Genomic DNA, 19,485 nt, shown 5'->3' on the forward strand with positions numbered 1-19,485 from the left:
TTGTGGGCTGTAACCAGTATCGCACCCAGAAGCCGAGGGCTGCATCGGAAGTATCATTTTGTTGGTGCTCATTGACCGCATCAGAACTCTTTGTAAGCTTTTCTAAAAAAAGGGAAACAATTTAGTGGCATAGGTCCCAGATACAAAAATACGTTCAAAAAGTTTTTCGTTGGGAAGTGAAAAGCGTTTTCAAAGTAAACGAAAAATTTCGTTTCTTATCACATGGTCTTATATGGCCAATTAGAAGAGGCCAAATGCTCGCTGAGTCTCGCCGTCTTCTGCGTTCATTTTATAAACGTACGCTTCGCTCAAGCCAGTTTTTCAAGGCAAACTTGAAATTCCGTACATCATAAAAATCGTTACAGCACCGATAACGCTATACTTATTGCCTTTAGCCGTATCGTGGCCTTGTATAAACTGGCTTGGTTAACCAGGCTAGCTCAATAGCTTCAGAGGTCGAGAAATTAAGAATTGGAAAAATGGAAAAGTTGCAGAATTTCGCGAGATAAACTTTCGCGAAAAAGTGAAAAATTCGCAAAGCTCCCTCATCCTATTAAAGTATTCCCGAGTTGAAAAGATTCTAATCAGGCGTGACATGAACAAAAGTTCTTTATTACTTTTACATTCAAGAAAGTCTTGCTGGGCTTTGCTGGAACCCCATGTAATATTTTTTTCAGTTACTCTTAGGTGCCAAATAAACGGGGGGGGGGGTTCGAAATTTTTTTTTTAATTAAATAATAACAGGGGGGGACCTAATTAACGGGGAGGTTGGAAAATGGACCTTAAAAAAAACCCTAGAAAGGGAGGGGGTTCATGGTTGGCGGAGGAGCGGAATCGGCCCTTTTTTCGGACGGAGTGGCGGAATTTGGCGAAAATTTAGACGGAATTACGGAGATTGGGTTCTCTGACGGAGACGGAAAATTAGACAATTTTAGTGCGGAAAAACGGAATTTAGCAAAAAAATTTGCGGAATTTCGGAATTGGTAAAAGATTTTCAAAATTTGCGGAATTTTCGACAAAAATATTGAATTTCAAAGGAATTTTCGGTGACGGAATTTTGGTTCAATTTAAGACGGTGTGACGGAAATTGGAGAAAAAATTGGCGGAATTACGGAATCGGGTACCCCCTGAAACCCCCCCCCCTAGAAAGGGTCAAAATAGACTGAATTTAGGCTTTTTAGAGTAAAACAAGGAAATTTCCTTTTGGTAGCTGGGAATTTTTTCAAAAATTATAAACGGGGGGGGGGGGGTCCTAATAAGGTCCGGTCCCCCCCGGGTTGAAAAAAAATCGAAAAATTAACAAGCGGGGGGGGGGGGGGCACGTTTATTTGGCACCTAAGAGTACTGCAATAAAAACGAAAAATCGGGGGAAAAAATTACGACTCACCGATGCATCTTCCAATTTTGTGCCCGCAAGACGACGCCTCCTTTGTACCTAATTAGAAAGTTTGAAATAAATTTTATGTACGTAATTTCCAAGTAGCGACATAATCTCAAATAATAACTACAGGTGTTGGGACTGTAATCATTTAATCATTAATCTGTGGGCGTTTATTTGGCACCTAAGAGTACATGAGAAATTGGAAAAAATCAGCCCGTTGTTTTTCCAGTGTCTATAATAATTCCATGTTTATATGAAATACGTACTATCTTTAGATTTAGTGGATAAGGCTTATGATTCATGTCATGTTGTACTTCAACAAACAAGTTTTATATAATTTGACAGACTTTTTATGTCGGGTTATGAAGCCCCCCCCCCCAAATTGTAGGTCAACTAACCCCAAAAGTTAGGTCAAACATTTTCGTCAAAATATCTAACTTAGAACAATAAATATGGAAATGGACTATTTCCCCCCGTTTCCTTAGTTCATTAGGAATAAGAAAATACCCTGTCATCATAACTTAATTCCAATAGATTTCGATTTAGAGAAGATTTTAAAAATGTCCCAATTCGGGTAGTATCCAATCAATTTCGATTCAGGTTTCCGTTGGAAAAAATTAATTCAAGTTAAAATTTTATGTCTAGAAATAATAAGTAATATGTAACAGTATGCCCTGAAACAACTTTTCATGAAGTTGAACCATCGTTAAGGCTACAATGCTTAAAAATGAGAAACCTACATTCTCGAGGTTTACTACATTCTCGGGGTCAGATGCTGTACATACACAATCAAAACTTTACGCTGTATATATTTACAAAAAGCTAAGCGATTGAAAATTTTTTCCAAAGTCTCAATCTGTTACTTAAGCGCTGAAATGTCAAAAATTATCTAGAACTACTCAAGCTGTCCAATCATCTTCGTTGGTCTCCTCTAAGTCTGTCTGAAGAGAAAATTTAAATATTATAATATTATAAATATTATAATATTGTGGCTGCTACTTTAGTCTGTTTACTTGATTAGCAAGTCAAGGAATCCTGATCTAACCTAAAAACAAATTGTTCATTTGTCTTCAAGTCTAAGTGATCACAATTCTACTTAACAAGAGTAGACTTATAATGAAACAAACTTACTTTATTGTCAGAAAAATTAAGAAATCTTTCCAGTTATAAAATCATCAACCACAGTCACAAGATAATTCATTGTACCAGTATATTGCCAATAACCTGAAAAAAGAGAGGGAAAAAGAAGAAAAGCCGCACAGTTCCATCTCAGGGTTTGAACATGAAAAACTATTTCAAAACATGAGTTGACTCTTCAGAATGCAACTATGTTTCGTCCACCCAACCACCCTTTCACATTGTGTAAAATATCTACAGAACAGTAATAAAACAGGATTAGCCAACGGTATTTAATTATAAATAGTAATACGTTCAAGAATATAACACAAATGTACTCTTTTCTACCAGGGGGGGGTGAAGCAGTTAGCACAATTAGGCAAATTTTCAGCAGGGGACCACCCTTTTTTGCAGTTAGTACATCTGAGTACTAAGTGATTTTATCCAATTCATATGGCACACCACCACGGTACTAACCGGCATGATGTCTTGTACTAACTGCTTCACCCCCCTGTTTCTACCACAATATAAATACACGGTTAATCCTTACAATATGATATGATACTGTATCCCATCATTCCAAAGGAACTTTCACCACTTTATTTCCCCTACTTTACTTTAAAATCATCAGAATGTTACTTTTTAATGACATGCATTTTTGTTGAAAACAATTATCATATGGAATCAACTTTTTTATCCATATAAAGCAAAAAATAGTTTTTATAAAACAATGTCCCAGAAGAATTAGCTTCGCTTTCTTATCCAGTAACAACAAACTGCCAGTTGATAAGAATTCAAAAAGAAAGAATTGTCTTTTATAATCATTAGTATGGTAAGTTCGAAGATTTTCATTTAGGCAGGACAAATTTAATTTCTTTTCTACTTACTTAAATCCTATTTGACCTGGGTGGAACAATGTGTAAGAAAATAACGTTTGAAAATTGAGAATCTTTGCTGGCCACATGAATTTGTATGATTGGAGCCTGATCTTGAGATAATTTTGTACCACACAAGAAATCACAAGGGGAGAGGCCATGGCCAGCCTGAAGCCTGTAAACAAGCCTTCAGCCCTACCACTGTGCCACTTGTCGATTTCCTCCGCAGTAAAAATTATCAACTAAATCAGCCAACAGCCAATGCTAGAATTTATCTGATCATCTTTATACGAGAGCCTACCTTACATATGCACTATAATTGCTCTAAAAGCCAATCACTTGAATTTGCATGATTGAAGCCTGATCTCAAGATAATTTTGTACCACACAAGAAATCACAAGAGGAGAGGCCATGGCCAGCCTGAAGCCTGTAATCAAGCCTTCAGCCCTACCACAGTGCCACTTGTCGATTTCCTCCGCAGTAAAAATGATCAACTAAATCAGCCAACAGCCAACGCTAGAATTCATCTGATCAACTTTATGCGAGGCCCTACCTTACAAATGCACTACGATTGCTCTAAAAGCCGATCACCTGAATTTGCATGATTGGAGCCTGATCCTGAGATAATTTTGTACCACACAAGAAATCACAAGGGGAGAGGCCATGGCCAGCCTGAAGCCTGTAATCAAGCCTTCAGCCCTACCACAGTGCCACTTGTCGATTTCCTCTGTAGTAAAAATTATCAACTAGATCAGCCAACAGCCAATGCTAGAATTCATCTGATCATCTTTATACGAGAGCCTACCTTACATATGCACTATGATTGCTCTAAAAGCCGATCACCTGAATTTGTTTGCATGATTGGAGCCTGATCTTGAGATAATTTTGTTTTTTTTTTTTTTTTTTTTTTTTTTTTTTTTTTTTTTTGTTTTTTTTTTTTTTTTTTTTTTTTTTTTTTTTTTTTTTTTTTTTTTTTTTTTTTTTTTGTTTTTTTTTTTTCTTTTTTTTTTTTTTTTTTTTTTTTTTTTTTCTTTTTTTTTCTTTTTTTTTTTTTTTTTTTTTTTTTTTTTTTTTTTTTTTTTTTTTTTTTTTTTTCCTACCTTACATATGCACTTTTTTTTTTTTTTTTTTTTTTTTTCTTTTTTTTTTTTTTTTGTTTTTATGATTGAATAATTTTGACCAACACAAGAAATCACAAGAGGAGAGGCCATGGCCAGCCTGAAGCCTGTAAACAAGCCTTCAGCCCTACCACTGTGCCACTTGTCGATTTCCTCCGCAGTAAAAATTATCAACTAAATCAGCCAACAGCCAATGCTAGAATTTATCTGATCATCTTTATACGAGAGCCTACCTTACATATGCACTATAATTGCTCTAAAAGCCAATCACTTGAATTTTGTGATTGAAGCCTGATCTCAAGATAATTTTGTACCACACAAGAAATCACAAGAGGAGAGGCCATGGCCAGCCTGAAGCCTGTAATCAAGCCTTCAGCCCTACCACAGTGCCACTTGTCGATTTCCTCCGCAGTAAAAATTATCAACTAAATCAGCCAACAGCCAACGCAAGAATTCATCTGATCAACTTTATGCAAGACCCTACCTTACAAATGCACTACGATTGCTCTAAAAGCCGATCACCTGAATTTGCATGATTGGAGCCTGATCTTGAGATAATTTTGTACCACACAAGAAATCACAAGAGGAGAGGCCATGGCCAGCCTGAAGCCTGTAAACAAGCCTTCAGCCCTACCACTGTGCCACTTGTCGATTTCCTCCGCAGTAAAAATTATCAACTAAATCAGCCAACAGCCAATGCTAGAATTTATCTGATCATCTTTATACGAGAGCCTACCTTACATATGCACTATAATTGCTCTAAAAGCCAATCACTTGAATTTGCATGATTGAAGCCTGATCTCAAGATAGTTTTGTACCACACAAGAAATCACAAGAGGAGAGGCCATGGCCAGCCTGAAGCCTGTAATCAAGCCTTCAGCCCTACCACAGTGCCACTTGTCGATTTCCTCTGCAGTAAAAATGATCAACTAAATCAGCCAACAGCCAACGCTAGAATTCATCTGATCAACTTTATGCGAGACCCTACCTCACAAATGCACTACGATTGCTCTAAAAGCCGATCACCTGAATTTGTTTGCATGATTGGAGCCTGATCTTGAGATAATTTTGTACCACACAAGAAATCACAAGAGGAGAGGCCATGGCCAGCCTGAAGCCTGTAAACAAGCCTTCAGCCCTACCACAGTGCCACTTGTCGATTTCCTCCGCAGTAAAAATTATCAACTAAATCAGCCAACAGCCAATGCTAGAATTCATCTCATCATCTTTATACGAGAGCCTACCTTACATATGCACTACGATTGCTCTAAAAGCCGATCACCTGAATTTGTTTGCATGATTGGAGCCTGATCTTGAGATAATTTTGTACCACACAAGAAATCACAAGAGAAGAGGCCATGGCCAGCCTGAAGCCTGTAATCAAGCCTTCAGCCCTACCACAGTGCCACTTGTCGATTTCCTCCGCAGTAAAAATTATCAACTAAATCAGCCAACAGCCAATGCTAGAATTCATCTGATCATCTTTATACAAGAGCCTACCTTACATATGCACTATGATTGCTCTAAAAGCCAGTCACTTGAATTTGCATGATTGAAGCCTGATCTCAAGATAATTTTGTACCACACAAGAAATCACAAGGGGAGAGGCCATGGCCAGCCTGAAGCCTGTAAACAAGCCTTCAGCCCTACCACTGTGCCACTTGTCGATTTCCTCCGCAGTAAAAATTATCAACTAAATCAGCCAACACCCAACGTTAGAATTCATCTGATCAACTTGATGAGGCTCTACCTTACAAATGCTTTAAGCTATGCAATTAATGTTTGGATTTCTAGAAAGCTTACCCATTCCATTGTCAACATATCTTTTATTTGAAAGTAATTGCTTCATGGAATAATAATTGGCAATCAAATTACGAGATTAGAGATCTTAAAAAACTTTTAATATTTAGGGGAGCCTATTTTTTTGCTTAGGGCTGGACCCACCAAAAACAAGCAAGCAATTGTGAAAAAGTTAACAATACCTCATGATGAAGGATCCTTTTTTTCTTCTTTAAAAAACTCGACTTCATATTGGCAATCTGCTAAAAGTCCAGTCAAAAATGATGGATGAGATGTCAGGATATTCCAAATTTCTTCATGAAGAGAGAAAACGTGCGCTTTGTTGACCAACCAAATGGACTGAGACTGAGTTCTTTATCTTCGGTAGCCGTAATATTTTAGCTAGCCTAGCTACCGTGCATGTCCCGCCCGGCCCATACTGCGATAATGAACGAACATGGGTAACATGGGTTTCAAATTAAATCTCGCCCGCACCCGAAAAAATATCACGCAAACAAAACGACAAACGACAAGAATGAACGAGTAATAAATAAACAAGTACAGAATGTTAATAGTTTTGCTGACTTCTCTTTTTGAAACCCCTCCATCAAGGGTTTTCCAGCTGCATCGCCCATCTTTTTCAGTTCATTCATACAGATTTTTCCAGGAGTGAGACTAGAGGAGCAATCTCAACTCAGAACAGACAGGTTTTTCCAGGAGGAGCATCACACATGTTTTCCAGGAACACTAATTTTCTCCCAGAACAGATACATGTTTTCCAGGAACACTAATTTTCTCCCAGAACAGATACATGTTTTCCAGGAACACTAATTTTCTCCCTGAACAGATACATGTTTTCCAGGAACACTAATTTTCGCCCAGAACAGATATATTTTCCCAGGAGCGGGTTATGAAAATAACAGTTCATATTTTCCAGCGAAAAAAGGCCTCCCGAACAGTTATTTTGTATTTTCTAGCCGTTGGCTGCTCTTGAAAAAAGTTTTATACCAGAACAGACCAAAGTCATTATTGTCACTTTAACTAGGTTAGAAACTGGTAAAGACAGGTAAAAACACCTCATAAAACCTCCCTCGGGTGTGAAATTCACCTGGAATGCACCGTAGAGAGACGGATCCTTATTTTGGGGGGTGGTATATATATTGAGCAAGGTCAAAGACAGTACAGTTAGTACACGGTGTACTAAGTGACAGGGGGTGGTGGGGTACAGATTTTTCCAAAAATCAGTTAGTACACAGTGTTCTGTACTAACTGCTTGCCCCCCCTGCACTGATGCAAGTTACCCAATCTCACGGTATAAATTACCTACCTACCGCACTGTCTGTAAGTAAAGGGTCGAAATGCATTAAGTTTTCAAATCCTAACGTCCTAACAAACTTCTTTAAACTCTTTTCTTCTTCACATTAAAAAGGGAATTAATATGTGATTTTCAATGAAATTTGTGATTTTATTCTAAAGAATATTAACACAATTCCAAAAATATAATATAATTCATCATAGGTGTTCACTTTTTTCTATACCAAATAAAACTCAATAAAAAATTCCTTTATATTACCATGGCAACAAAATTTGTGAAGATGATACGCACAACTTTTCATTTTTAATCTTCTTTCTGCCCAGGCAAAAAATGGAAAGCTAAATTCCCCTTCAAACTTTTCATCCTTTTGTATCAATATACACAATTTACCTCACAAAAAATTGGGAAAATCTCAAAACCCTTCTGAAACAGGGGTTAGTTCTAAAATCACAGACATCATGTTGTTAATAGTAACATGGTGGTTACCCGAAAAGCTTAGAAAAATCCTTTTTAATACCATGGGGTACTAAAATACCAAAAAGGTGATATCTAAACAAAAAAAAACAAGAAAATCTTTAGTGTATACATTGATACTAGAATCTGCTAGAATCTGTACTTTTTATCTCTTTTTGAATCTTTTTCTTTTTTTGAATCTTTTTTGAAGTTTGTCCTGAGAAGATCAAAATAGGGTGATCTCTGTGTCAAAATGTCCCAAAAAAATATCACTTCTCCAAAATGGGGTGGTGGCATGCAAATAAATCCGTAAAACCCTTTTAACATACATACCTGAGATTTTAGTACTGACACCCCTATCTGAAGCTTTTTGGACCTATCCCGGTGGCTGGAGGTCCTATAAATTGACCGACGTTCTTCCTTTCATTTGTTTGTTCGTCTGTTCGTCTGTTACCAGCTTTTCTCGGGATTGGCTCATTAGTTTTTTCTGATTTTTTGCACAGTGATGCAAAATGGTGATTCCTAAAAAGTGACAGAGCTCAATTAAAAAATCAAAATTTTTTGAGAAAATTTCGGCCAAAAAGTGCCTAAAATTAAAAATGGGGTTTTCTGGACTTTGTGTGAAATTGCTTCATTAGTTTTTTCAAATTTTCTGGACTGCTTACTACACTTTCTTACTCTCTTGCTATTTGTCCTATTTTTATCTGATTCTCATCATCAGGTAGGTCCATTCAGCATGTTGCTTGTTTTTCTTGTATTAGATTTTTTTATGTGTATATTGGTTTGCTGGGTTAGGACTTGAAGTCTGTGATACTGTGCATTAGCCTTAGCCATTAGCCTTAGTAATTTTCATAATTTTTCTTTTTTAGAAAGATGCCAATCATGTTTAGCTCTTCTCACTAATGTAAAATAAAATCAATTCAACTATGCCCAAACCATATTCAAATCACTCAAAGAAAGCAGAAGAAAATACAGAAAGATTTCAGAAAGCTTTGCAAAGCAAAATGGCACAATCAGTTGCTACTTTGAAGACAACAAAGGTTGAAGGGCTAAGCAATTTGGTTGATGCTGCAAGATTTGTTGAGAAAACTAACTCATCCAAAATCACAAAGAAAGCTAAACCTAAACCAATTTACAAGGGGAAAGAAAGAGGGAAGGAAAAGAAATCTCACAGAGAATCAAAACATTTGATTGTTGAGGATACAGATGCAGATGATGAAACTAGCGATATTGAGAGTGAAGTGGAATCTGACTCCCAACTTGCTTTGCTAAAGAAATCTGTCAGTGAAATGATGGCAAAAATTCAGAGACTTGAGAGCAAACGTAAACGCAAGAAAATGCCTAAGAAAGCTCATTTATCAGATTACGAGGATTCGAGTGATGAAGATGTAAAACCTAAAAAGCCTCTAAAAAAGGAATCTAGCCCGCCCACAAAACCTATTAATGCAAATCAACAGCTTACAATGCATTCCCAGCAAATGATGCAGATGCAGCAGCAATACTGGCAGATGCAGCAAATGATGAACATGTATTCAAACCCTTCCATTAATCCCGCGGGGATGATGCCTTCAATGCCTTTCATGACAACACAGCATCAACAACAACCAAGTTTTGTTAACATGAACTCAAAGAGTGCATCAAATACTTTACGTTTTCCCAAAACCAAGAAACCAAATGCTGAAACACGTTTCAAAGATTCGTCAAAAATTGAAGATAAAAAATCTCGGAAAAGTGTTGAAGGAGAAGCTGGCGAGGAAACAGATGCTTCAGAAGTTTACGCACCCACTGCAATCAAGGACCCTATCAATGAATATCTTGGCAAGGATCCATTTGTACCCACCCCTTCATTTATTTCATTCGTTGATGACATCACAAAGGATGAAAAGACTGTTCAAAGCACTGTTGTTTCGAGCACAAAACGTGCTGCTGAGACCAGTAAGGTACCCGGTAGTGATATTCCAAGAGCCTTGTTTCAAAGAAATGACTCCATAACAAATACACAGCAAATTTCAGCAACCAATCAAGGAAACCCTAGTTATGCAGGAATACTTATGAACCTTTTCCCAACTGGCAAACCTAATCCTTTAGAAATAAGAGAAAATGATAAAAGAAGTGAAGAAATCAATACAGTACTTCGTTCAATGATTGGATACAACCCAGTGGATGCCAAACCAAAACAACCAAAGAGATTCGATCTCTCCGCTGATAGACACACTCATTCTAAACCTCTTTTTCAAAACTTACTTCCCATATCTAAACACTCTCAGTCACCTATTCCTTCTGATAATGCTCCAGAATCAAAACGTTTTGTTGACAACGCAACCTGGCTTCGAGAATGTTCTAAGAAAATGGACCTGCAAGATCAAGAGGGCGACACGTAAGATCTTTTGTTTCATTGCTTAATGATAAGATTCATTTATTTTTCTACTTTTCTTTGAAATGTTTAGAGTTACTACTATAAGACAATATATACAATAAGGTAAGCGCAACCTTGTTCCCTGTGTATTATCAGCTTACTGATAGCGCCATATAAGACCTTGGCATTTTCTGGTTTCGGAACACTTAAGATCACGTAATCCATAAACAAAACGTCAAATTTCATTTTGCTGTATGATTTTGAAACCGTTGAATTGTAGTTCATCTAATTGTAACGTCAGATTTTCTTATGTCACATTGTTTGTAAGTTCTCTATGTGAGAGAGGAACTCCCGTCAGCCTACACCAAGGCATTCTCTACTGTCCATCAGTAACGTAAATAAAGGCTGGTATACACGAGGACGAGGTTGACGCAACCATAATCATTTTGTGTGGGCTTAAAATCATGGAATTTCAAAAGAATAATTTGCATTTATTTATGGAAAATAAAATGAAACAATAGACATTTTCATAAATTATGTAACGAACATCATTTGCCTCGTTTTGAAATTAATGCCATGGTGATTAACTCCCAGCGGATTTTATTAAAACTACTTTCTATTGATAAAAAAATCATTTAGTGTCTCAAGGGACATAATCACTATCGTAATTGTTTGAATACGAGGCAAGTGATGGTCGTGACGTAATTCATGAAAAGGTCTTTATATAGGCTATAAGACTCTTTTTTAGTATGCACTTTTGAATCTTATTAATCATAAATTGAAAATATGCTCTAACAGCTGTCAATAAGCATAAATATCTTTAAGTAAATTTGAATTATCATTCCGTGACTTCTAGGATTCTGCATATTTTGATTGCAAAAGAAGAAACTCCAAAAGCCATCGAAGTCATCAAGAAAATGCAACACCTTCCTTCCCTGGATATCCTCAACGCCTTGGGACAGGTAGCTATCAACAATTTATCATTCTATGAGTGTAGGGAAATAGTTGTGTTAGGGTTATTATGGGTTTTCACTTGTAAGCTAAGATGTCGTTGATGGGATTACAAAATGGAATTCCGAACTTTTTCCATCTTTCGGTTTAGATCTCTCTTCATTTTAAATCTTGGGTTCCTATTTGCTAAACTAGTAATGTGTCTCTAGTGAAATTTGGTTTGTTTTGTCTTTTGTCTTTTGCCTTTTAAGATTTTGGATTGTTAAAATTCATTGGTCATTTGATTGTTGTCATATGATGATGTGGGAAAACTTTTAGAAATTTGATAAGTTTCTTCAGATATAAAGCTACATTCCTTTCCTCCTTTAGTATAGTAACCTAAAAAAAATAAAAAGTTTTATTTAAAACAGATGATGCGAGACGTGATCGAAAGCCCGATGTGATATGTTGCTGATTCAGCTACCATCTTTATCTTTTTGGGTTTTTTGAAAACATAGCCAGTCAAGCGAAATTCCAAGCACTTTGGTCACTGGCCGTTTACATGGTTTCTGCCCCCCCCCCTTAAAATAAAGGTGGAGCAAAAAAATTGCCTTTTAAAAAAGGGGGGATTTTAGTCATTTTTTAAAATAAGGGTGGATTCTTTATCATGGGCTGCAAGAATCTATCAAAACAAGAAAAAAGGGGGGACTAAAATATATCTTTGGTTTCATTGATAATAATTTTCTTTGTCTAATAATATCTTCTTTCCCGTTTTCGTGCTCACAATCTCATGCCCACTATTTTGCAGACCATGCTATATTGAAAGTTATGTACATTAGAACAACCTTTAAGAGACCAACTCAAACCATAAAAACTATTATTTTCCCCAATTAGATAACGTTTTAAGGTGTTTTGAGGGTGTAAAAACTGAAAGATTTTCTTCCTCGCCCAACCATGGTGGGCGACATTTTTTCATAAATCTTGACCCCCCTCCCCCACTTAAATGACTCGTCGGGGCCCATGAATCTGCATCCTCTCTTCTCTCGCTCTCTATTGTAAAAATTGTTTGCTGAATGGATTACAAAGATTTTCGTGAAATAGTTGGTTCGACATCAATGATCTTTGACATTAATGATCTTTGACATTTTCAGCAGAGACTTATTTTTACAAGTTCTGTCACATCCAAAATCAATGTCATAAGCATGAAATCTTACTTGTGTTTTACTGCCTAAATTCTCCACTTGGGAAGACCTCTTGCCTGACCTAACTTAAACTAAGACTACAATCAGAAGACATTCCCAGGTCAAATCTAATGATTAAGATAATTTACAAGGCCTAAGATATGAACAAAACACAACTGTTATACCAGATACTACATCTTTTGTTTGGTTTTATTTATAAAAAGTTTTATTTGTATCATTTGATTATAGGATCCAGTTTATTTCGTTTATTTTAGATGATTTCTTTTTATTGAAATTTATTTAGTTGGATATCATTATGTACCCAATATAATGTTGATGGCATTGATATCAAACCAATCGTTGTACTTTGTTATCGTCAAACTGCTCTAAAAATAAAAATCTGAGGGGGACTCCTCTTTTTTTTTCATTTTAAGGGGGACATTCCAACAAGGGTTACTGGTAATTTTTTCTCGATTTAAGGGGGGAGTTTTCTTTAAGGGCAAAATTGCATTTTAAGGGGGGACTGAAAAATTAGGCAGAAACCATGCGGTTTCTGACTTAGAAATTGAGTTTTGACCTGCGGATTTGGCCAAAATCTTTTTAACCCTGTAGACCACTTATGAAGGGTTTATTTTCAAGGATTTAGCATTGTATTTGTAAAGATAAAAAAAATGTATGTATTGAATTGAATTTATTTTCAATCATCATAGAGAGAATTCATCTTTTTGACATTTTTTGACACAAAATAAAATTCTCTAAATATTGAGTTTTGAAAATGAATTCAAAATTGAGTATTTTGGTCGTATAACGGCCACAAAAAAGTGCTTGGAATTTTCACCGCCAGTCCAATTAAAGGGCGATCTATTTGCATTCACATTTATCGGTCAACATTTGTTTTCAATTTGGTTAGACGCCTCTTCACTTGGCAATGTATACAAAGAACTTGCCAGTGGTTAAGGAGTTGTTGCAGCACGGATCTGATGTCAGTTTGGTGGACGCCCATGGGAACAATCCTCTACACATCGCATGCGAGGAAAATTCCATTGAGATGTTAGAAATTGTATTCAATGAAGGTCTTTCACATTACCAGACAGCAACCAACACTTCTGCGATGATCACAACCCTGGCACCTGAATACTTTCATATCATTAACGCGCGAAACAACCAAGGTGACTTTTCCCTGGATACTCATAAGATGAGCAACTTCAGTTCTATTTTTATGACAGACTTAAATCTTTTCTTTACGAAGGTATGGGTTAGAACCAAAAAGAAGCGCTTTTGAATTGGTTTATATTATGTCATTACGAAACGGTTTCTATCCTAGAAGGAGAAATTTTGCGATTGAGATTTTCTTTATTTTTGTTTATTTTCAGGTCTTGCAGCGTTACACATTGCAGCGAAGGAAGACAATGAAGTGATCATCAAATTCCTGGGCGAACGAGGTGCTGAAATGAACAACCAGGTAGTCATAACAACTCTCTTTTCGTTCTTTTCTGTACTTATATCCTGCACACAAAATAAGTTCTCCCCAAGTTAAGAAGTCTCGCCAGAATTAGTTCTCCCAAGAAAAATTTTGACTGCTTGTCAAACCTTGCAAAAGTAAGTAACTTACCCTTCCTTCTCTTAATTACCGAGCATCAAACTAAGTACGAAGAAGTCTTTGGTATCACCCTGCCGGGGATTGAACACACGGCCTTGCGCACCGCAGCCGGATGTTTTACCGTTGGATGACCTTGATGATAAGGATCGCTCTGTATTGAAGTTGAATTTTCAACCGGTACTTCTAGAGGGTTAGGCTCATATGATATACAGGGTGTCCCGTAAAAAGAGTCCTGTATCAAAACAAGACTACAGTGGAACCTCTAATTAGCGGACACCATCGGGGAAAGGGGTTAGTGTCCGCTAATTAGAAGTGTCCGCCTTTTAGAAACTTTTTATCTCGGAGCTGCAATTTTGAAATTAGGCCATCCCAGGGTGTCGAAAATATAAAATTGGGGTCTAAAGTACTTATCTGCAGACACTAGGCCATAGAAGAACATGAGAAAGGTTATTAAAACGCAACAATTTAGTTTTTAACAAATAAAAGAAAATCTAGAAATATAACACCAAAATTGAAAATACAATTCGTTGAATGGGTGAAGGGAAAACTGGAAATTTGTAGAAATAATTTGAATAATAAGACTAATAAGTGCTTGAAATAAAAATATCTAAAAAAATGTTTTTCGATTTTGGACGTCTGTGACCCGTTTGATATTCAATGTCCGCTAATTGGAGAGCTAAAATAGGGGTTTTGGCCATTTCGTGCGAAAAGATTTGTCCGCTAATCAGAGGGTCCGCTAATTAAGTGTCCGCCTTTTAGAAACTTTTTTATGAGGATTTGACTAGGAAACGGCCGGGGAAAATTAAATTGTCCGCTAATCAGAGGTGTCCGCCTTTTAGAGTGTCCGTTAATTAGAGGTTTTACTGTACAAAAAGAAAAATTTGTGTGCGTATGTCAAAATGTGTTTACGTATCTTAATATAATGCGATCGTAAATGTCTTTTTACTTTGTTTGAAAGTCTACTATCTACTGTATTGCGTTAGAAGAGAAACTAGACAAAGATTTTTCTACAGGGTGCCGTGTTCTGACACAGGACTTTTTAACGGGACACCGTGTACATCACCAGAGCCTATAATCCATAATAATAAGATGATACACTCTTCTTTTTAGTAAGCATAGCGTTTATAAGCATACTTAGGCTCAAATTCGGTAAATAATAAGCATATTGCTAAGCATACCTCCAAGCTGAATTGCTCAACATGCAAAATAACTTGTGCTGCTTTTCTAAAACGCTTTTCTAAACCTTTTTAGGGTTACTTTTAAAGCTGTTTCTAAGATCAAAGAGTTTCGTCTACGGCGCCAAATTACAAAAAAAAACTGTTGCCCAATCAATGTTCCGTCTTAAAAATTCGAAACTTCCATGAACCCAAAGAAAATCAACAAAACGAAGTCTGAGCATATAAATAAGCATAAATTAAGGCTGAAAATAAGATTTTGCTATGCATACTGTAGTCTAGCAAGCTAGACGACTAATTTATACATAGTAGAAATAAAGCAAAAAGTAATGAATGGAACAATTTTAGTCGTCTAGGAACCTTTGTGCACTAACTCCAAACAAAAGAAAAGTGTCAATATTGCAATTATAATTTTTTTCTGCTCAAAATAATTCTTGAGAAAAAAGAATATGTGTGGATTTGTGTGTTGAAAGTTTTTCATTTGAGTTGATTTCGTTTTGAGAGTTTGTTGTTGCTTGATAAATTGTTTTCTCGCTACGCAAGTTTCTGCGTAGCTAGCCGGGGTATCTATAAGGCTGGAACACCGGATTCTTCCAGTCGTTTATACAAACTAAATCCCGTATTATTATTATTAGTATTGGTATTATTAGTATTACACGCATTATAAACGACTCCAGTCTATGCATACTGGGCCTCGACCCGATTTTCCGGTATGCTTATAAAAAAAAGAGTGTAGATTTGTAAGCTGGTGTAACAAACAACTTAACCAAAACATTGTTTCATTTCTACAGGAGGGACGTTCTGGAAACACGCCACTGTTAATCGCCCTTATGAAGAACAATTGGAAGATGGCTTCCTTTCTTCTCGAACGATTTGTCAATGTCAACATTCCGAACTTTTCGAACTTTTATCCGTTACATTTTGCAGTACAGGGCAACCATGTGGAGATGGTGAAAGCTCTTTTGTCACGTGGTGCAGAAATGGGAAGCAGAGCCAATGATTATGATCAAAATGCGAACACAACAGAGGTTCAATTAAGAAATGTTTTTTCTTTCATTTCCAGCCCCCTTTCAATGATTGAGGCCCCCCCAGCGGTTTGTGTGATGGCGTGATCGGGACTTTTTTCTTGCGTGATGGCGTGATGAGAGATTTTTTTTGGCGTGATGGCGTGATCAAGATTTTGGCGTGATGCGTGATAGGGCTAAAATTTGAGGCGTGATGCGTGATTTGGGCTATTTTTCGCTATTTTTTGCGTGATGACAAATTTTAGCGATTTTCGTGATGCGTGATGGAGAAATTTTTTTTGCGTGATGGCGTGATTAGGGGTGCCGCTGGGGGGCCTCATGATTTAAGGGAGACTAAATTTCCAATGTTATTATTGATATTGAGGTTGAGGTCCTTGTGGTTACAACCCTGTCTCATTAAGCAGGAAAGGATCAAATCTTTTATTGTTTAAACTTTTATGTCTACATCTGTCTCAATGATCTGAGGGAGATAAAATTCTCTGATGAATGCCGAAATCAAACGCATTGTTTTTGGACGTTTGAGGATCATATTCATTCATTGGGCTTTTCCAGAAAAAATCCGTTCATGGGGGGTGGAGGATGAATTGTCCAGGGATATTGAAAAAATACCAAAAAATTGCAATGTACAGGGGGTAAATTCCAATGTCCAGGGGTAACTTTTTGTGTCCAAGGTTGATTTGATGTTTGTCCAGGGGTATAACCCGTGTCCAGGGGGGTTTAAAATCAAAATGTCCAGGGGTAATTCATGAAAAAAATAATATATCCTCCACCCCCCATGAACGGATTTTTTCTGGAAGAGCCCATTAGTAAAAAAGGGTTGGATCTAATGTTGATAATTATGATCAGATCCTCAGCTGAAAATAATAAGAACTATTTGAATCCATTTCCAACACGGGGGGTACAGACCTTGACGGCCGACGGGGACGTGCTGCTGGAGTTCGAAAAGTTGACCCTGTCAGATATGAATTTTTGTTAAAATCGTGACCCTGTCAGATATGAATTTTTGGTAAAATCGTGACCCTGTCAGATATGAATTTTTGGTAAAATCGTGACCCTGTCAGAAAAATTTTTTTTTCCAATTTCCACCCTAACAGGTGGCGAAAATGACTAAAAGTAGACAAAAAACTGAAAAATTTTTCTAACTTTTACCCTGGAAAATTTTCCAAATAACCAAAAGTGGACCCTGTCAGATATCTTCAGAGCCAAAAAAGGGACCCTGACCAGCGGCACGTCCCGTACCCAACTTTGCGTATCCCCCCGGGACAGCCATCAACCATCATCATGTCAGATACTACATTAAGAAACCTGTAACCGGATATCTCTACTAAGAACTTTTTCATAAACATTTGATTTAATAGTTTTTCTTTATATCTTTCTATTTTTTCAGATCAAGCAACTGTTGGCCAAAGAAATGCGAAGAAGAAGGAGGAATCGCATCAAACTAGAGCCTAAATCTCAAATGTGAAAACTTTGTCATTTAATCTCTCTCTTTTGTATTATATCTTTCTATTTTCTTATAATGATATTTTCCTAAAATGTAATTAATATCTTAATATCTTCTTTCCATACCAAAGCTAAATGTCAAGAATATTTTGTGAAAGGTAACGAAACTTTGGGGGAAGGTCTGTCTTCAAGATCATAGATTTATATCTATAAAGCCCAAAAGGCTAGATGGCGTACTTTTGCTGAAAAGTGTGCCGTGGTTAGGTAGGAAATCCTACCTAAGTCACGTGACATTACAATAGAATCTCAGCGCTTGACCAATCAGAGGTTTTGCAGGTTTTCGAAAACAATAGCAATATTTTTTCCGATTATCACTTTTTTTTGCCTGCAATGGCTTTAAGCACGACATCTTCTTCGGGTTTCATAAATCTATGTTCAAGCGATACTTTTAAACAGATGCACAAAACAATGATGTCATTGAGCCAATTTAACCAACCAACATTCAGGAAAGTGACTGAATAGCTAGTCGGAAATTTTGTTCAGGAAGATTAAGTAGATTGTCTTTTTTTGATTACCAGTTGATTGTCCAAAATTTGCAAACTTTCTTTAGTAGATGAGATGTCCTCTATTCAAATTAGATTTATTTTCAGACCATCGGGGATGATGATGATAAAGATGGGAATTTTGAAATTACCCCCGCAAAACACAAAAAGAATGACAGAATCTATATAAAAAGCAACTCGTTCAGTAATTTGTACAATTAATCTCCAAATTTTGCCGTATTGAATTTTTGACAGCCATTTTACACTCGACTATCATCATTTTTTTGATTTCATATTTTATATTTCTTGCTGAAATATTCTTGTAGTCTTGTACATATTTTAATGTAAAATGCAATTTTTTGATTTCTTTGATATATAGATTATATTCTTGTTGAAAATTCGTATGGAAATAACAAAAACACGTTTTTTTTATAAGAATACACTTTATAAGAATGTCCATGATAAAATGGCCAAAAAATTTAGAATAATGCTAAGAATATCACCATCATGGAATTTGGCTACTCAAGCTAAGAATGCTATTTTTAAGAGCATTTTCAATTATAACTTGTCAATTACCCCCAAGTAAAGGTCACTCCTTTCACAAAAATGTCATTTATCCTTCAGACGTATGTACTAAATGTTCGATGTAGTCTGAATTAGGATTCTAACCTAAGAATGATGTAAGAATGTTTTAGGATAAATCTAACCAGAATATCCATGATGAAATGGATTTACACCATTCTTATAAAAAAAAGCGTGTAAGCCCTGGTGACTTTTTGATGTTTTTTGCTGAACAGACAGACAAGTTAAATATTCACAGTTGTTAACCGGCTACTTTTTCGAAGCGGGCTACACGACTTTTTGCGCAATGTAATTGGTTCTTTTCGCATGACGACGGGCCTACATTGTCCAGAGTTGCCCGTCGTTAGGAAAATTCATTGTGACGTCACTTTTTCAAAGGAAAATGAACAATGCGTTTACATCATTTCTCTCATTTTTTATTTCTGACGTCAGAATATATAACAATATTTTATCTCTTTTCGCTTGTTTTTTCGCTTTATTTCCCTATTTTTCCTGGACAAAGCGCTAAAAATCAATTGAAGCTGAAGGAAACGGTCGGGAAACGGTTAACAAATACAATAATGACCGGTTTTTTCGGGCTGTACTGAAAATATTGCCCTCGGTCAACGCAACAA

The 19,485-nt window shown here is 36.5% G+C and overlaps 2 protein-coding genes and 1 long non-coding RNA gene across 4 annotated transcripts in view; 2 read left to right on the forward strand and 1 right to left on the reverse strand.

The window, feature by feature from the left end:
* LOC136808379 (uncharacterized) overlaps window positions 1-17,877 on the forward strand; it is a 19,679-nt gene extending 1,802 nt beyond the window's left edge. Inside the window, exons 2-7 of the mRNA XM_067064911.1 lie at window positions 8,907-10,414; window positions 11,250-11,355; window positions 13,415-13,673; window positions 13,878-13,966; window positions 16,071-16,307; window positions 17,692-17,877. Of these exons, the coding sequence (XP_066921012.1) occupies window positions 8,964-10,414; window positions 11,250-11,355; window positions 13,415-13,673; window positions 13,878-13,966; window positions 16,071-16,307; window positions 17,692-17,769 (2,220 nt within the window). The 5' untranslated portion in view covers window positions 8,907-8,963 and the 3' untranslated portion in view covers window positions 17,770-17,877. The remainder of the gene's footprint in view (window positions 1-8,906; window positions 10,415-11,249; window positions 11,356-13,414; window positions 13,674-13,877; window positions 13,967-16,070; window positions 16,308-17,691) is intronic.
* LOC136808393 (large ribosomal subunit protein mL41A-like) overlaps window positions 1-19,485 on the forward strand; it is a 175,899-nt gene that overhangs the window by 8,191 nt on the left and 148,223 nt on the right. The gene's annotated exons all lie outside the window — the stretch shown is intronic.
* Window positions 1,388-6,609, reverse strand: LOC136808396 (uncharacterized). The gene is made up of 2 exons (XR_010846876.1): window positions 6,473-6,609; window positions 1,388-1,435 (listed from the first exon to the last, which is right to left on the reverse strand). It is a non-coding gene; the product is annotated as an uncharacterized lncRNA (long non-coding RNA).

Source organism: Clytia hemisphaerica, unplaced genomic scaffold, assembly GCF_902728285.1.
Source record: "Clytia hemisphaerica strain Z4C2 unplaced genomic scaffold, Clytia hemisphaerica genome assembly, whole genome shotgun sequence".
Taxonomy (NCBI): domain Eukaryota; kingdom Metazoa; phylum Cnidaria; class Hydrozoa; order Leptothecata; family Clytiidae; genus Clytia; species Clytia hemisphaerica.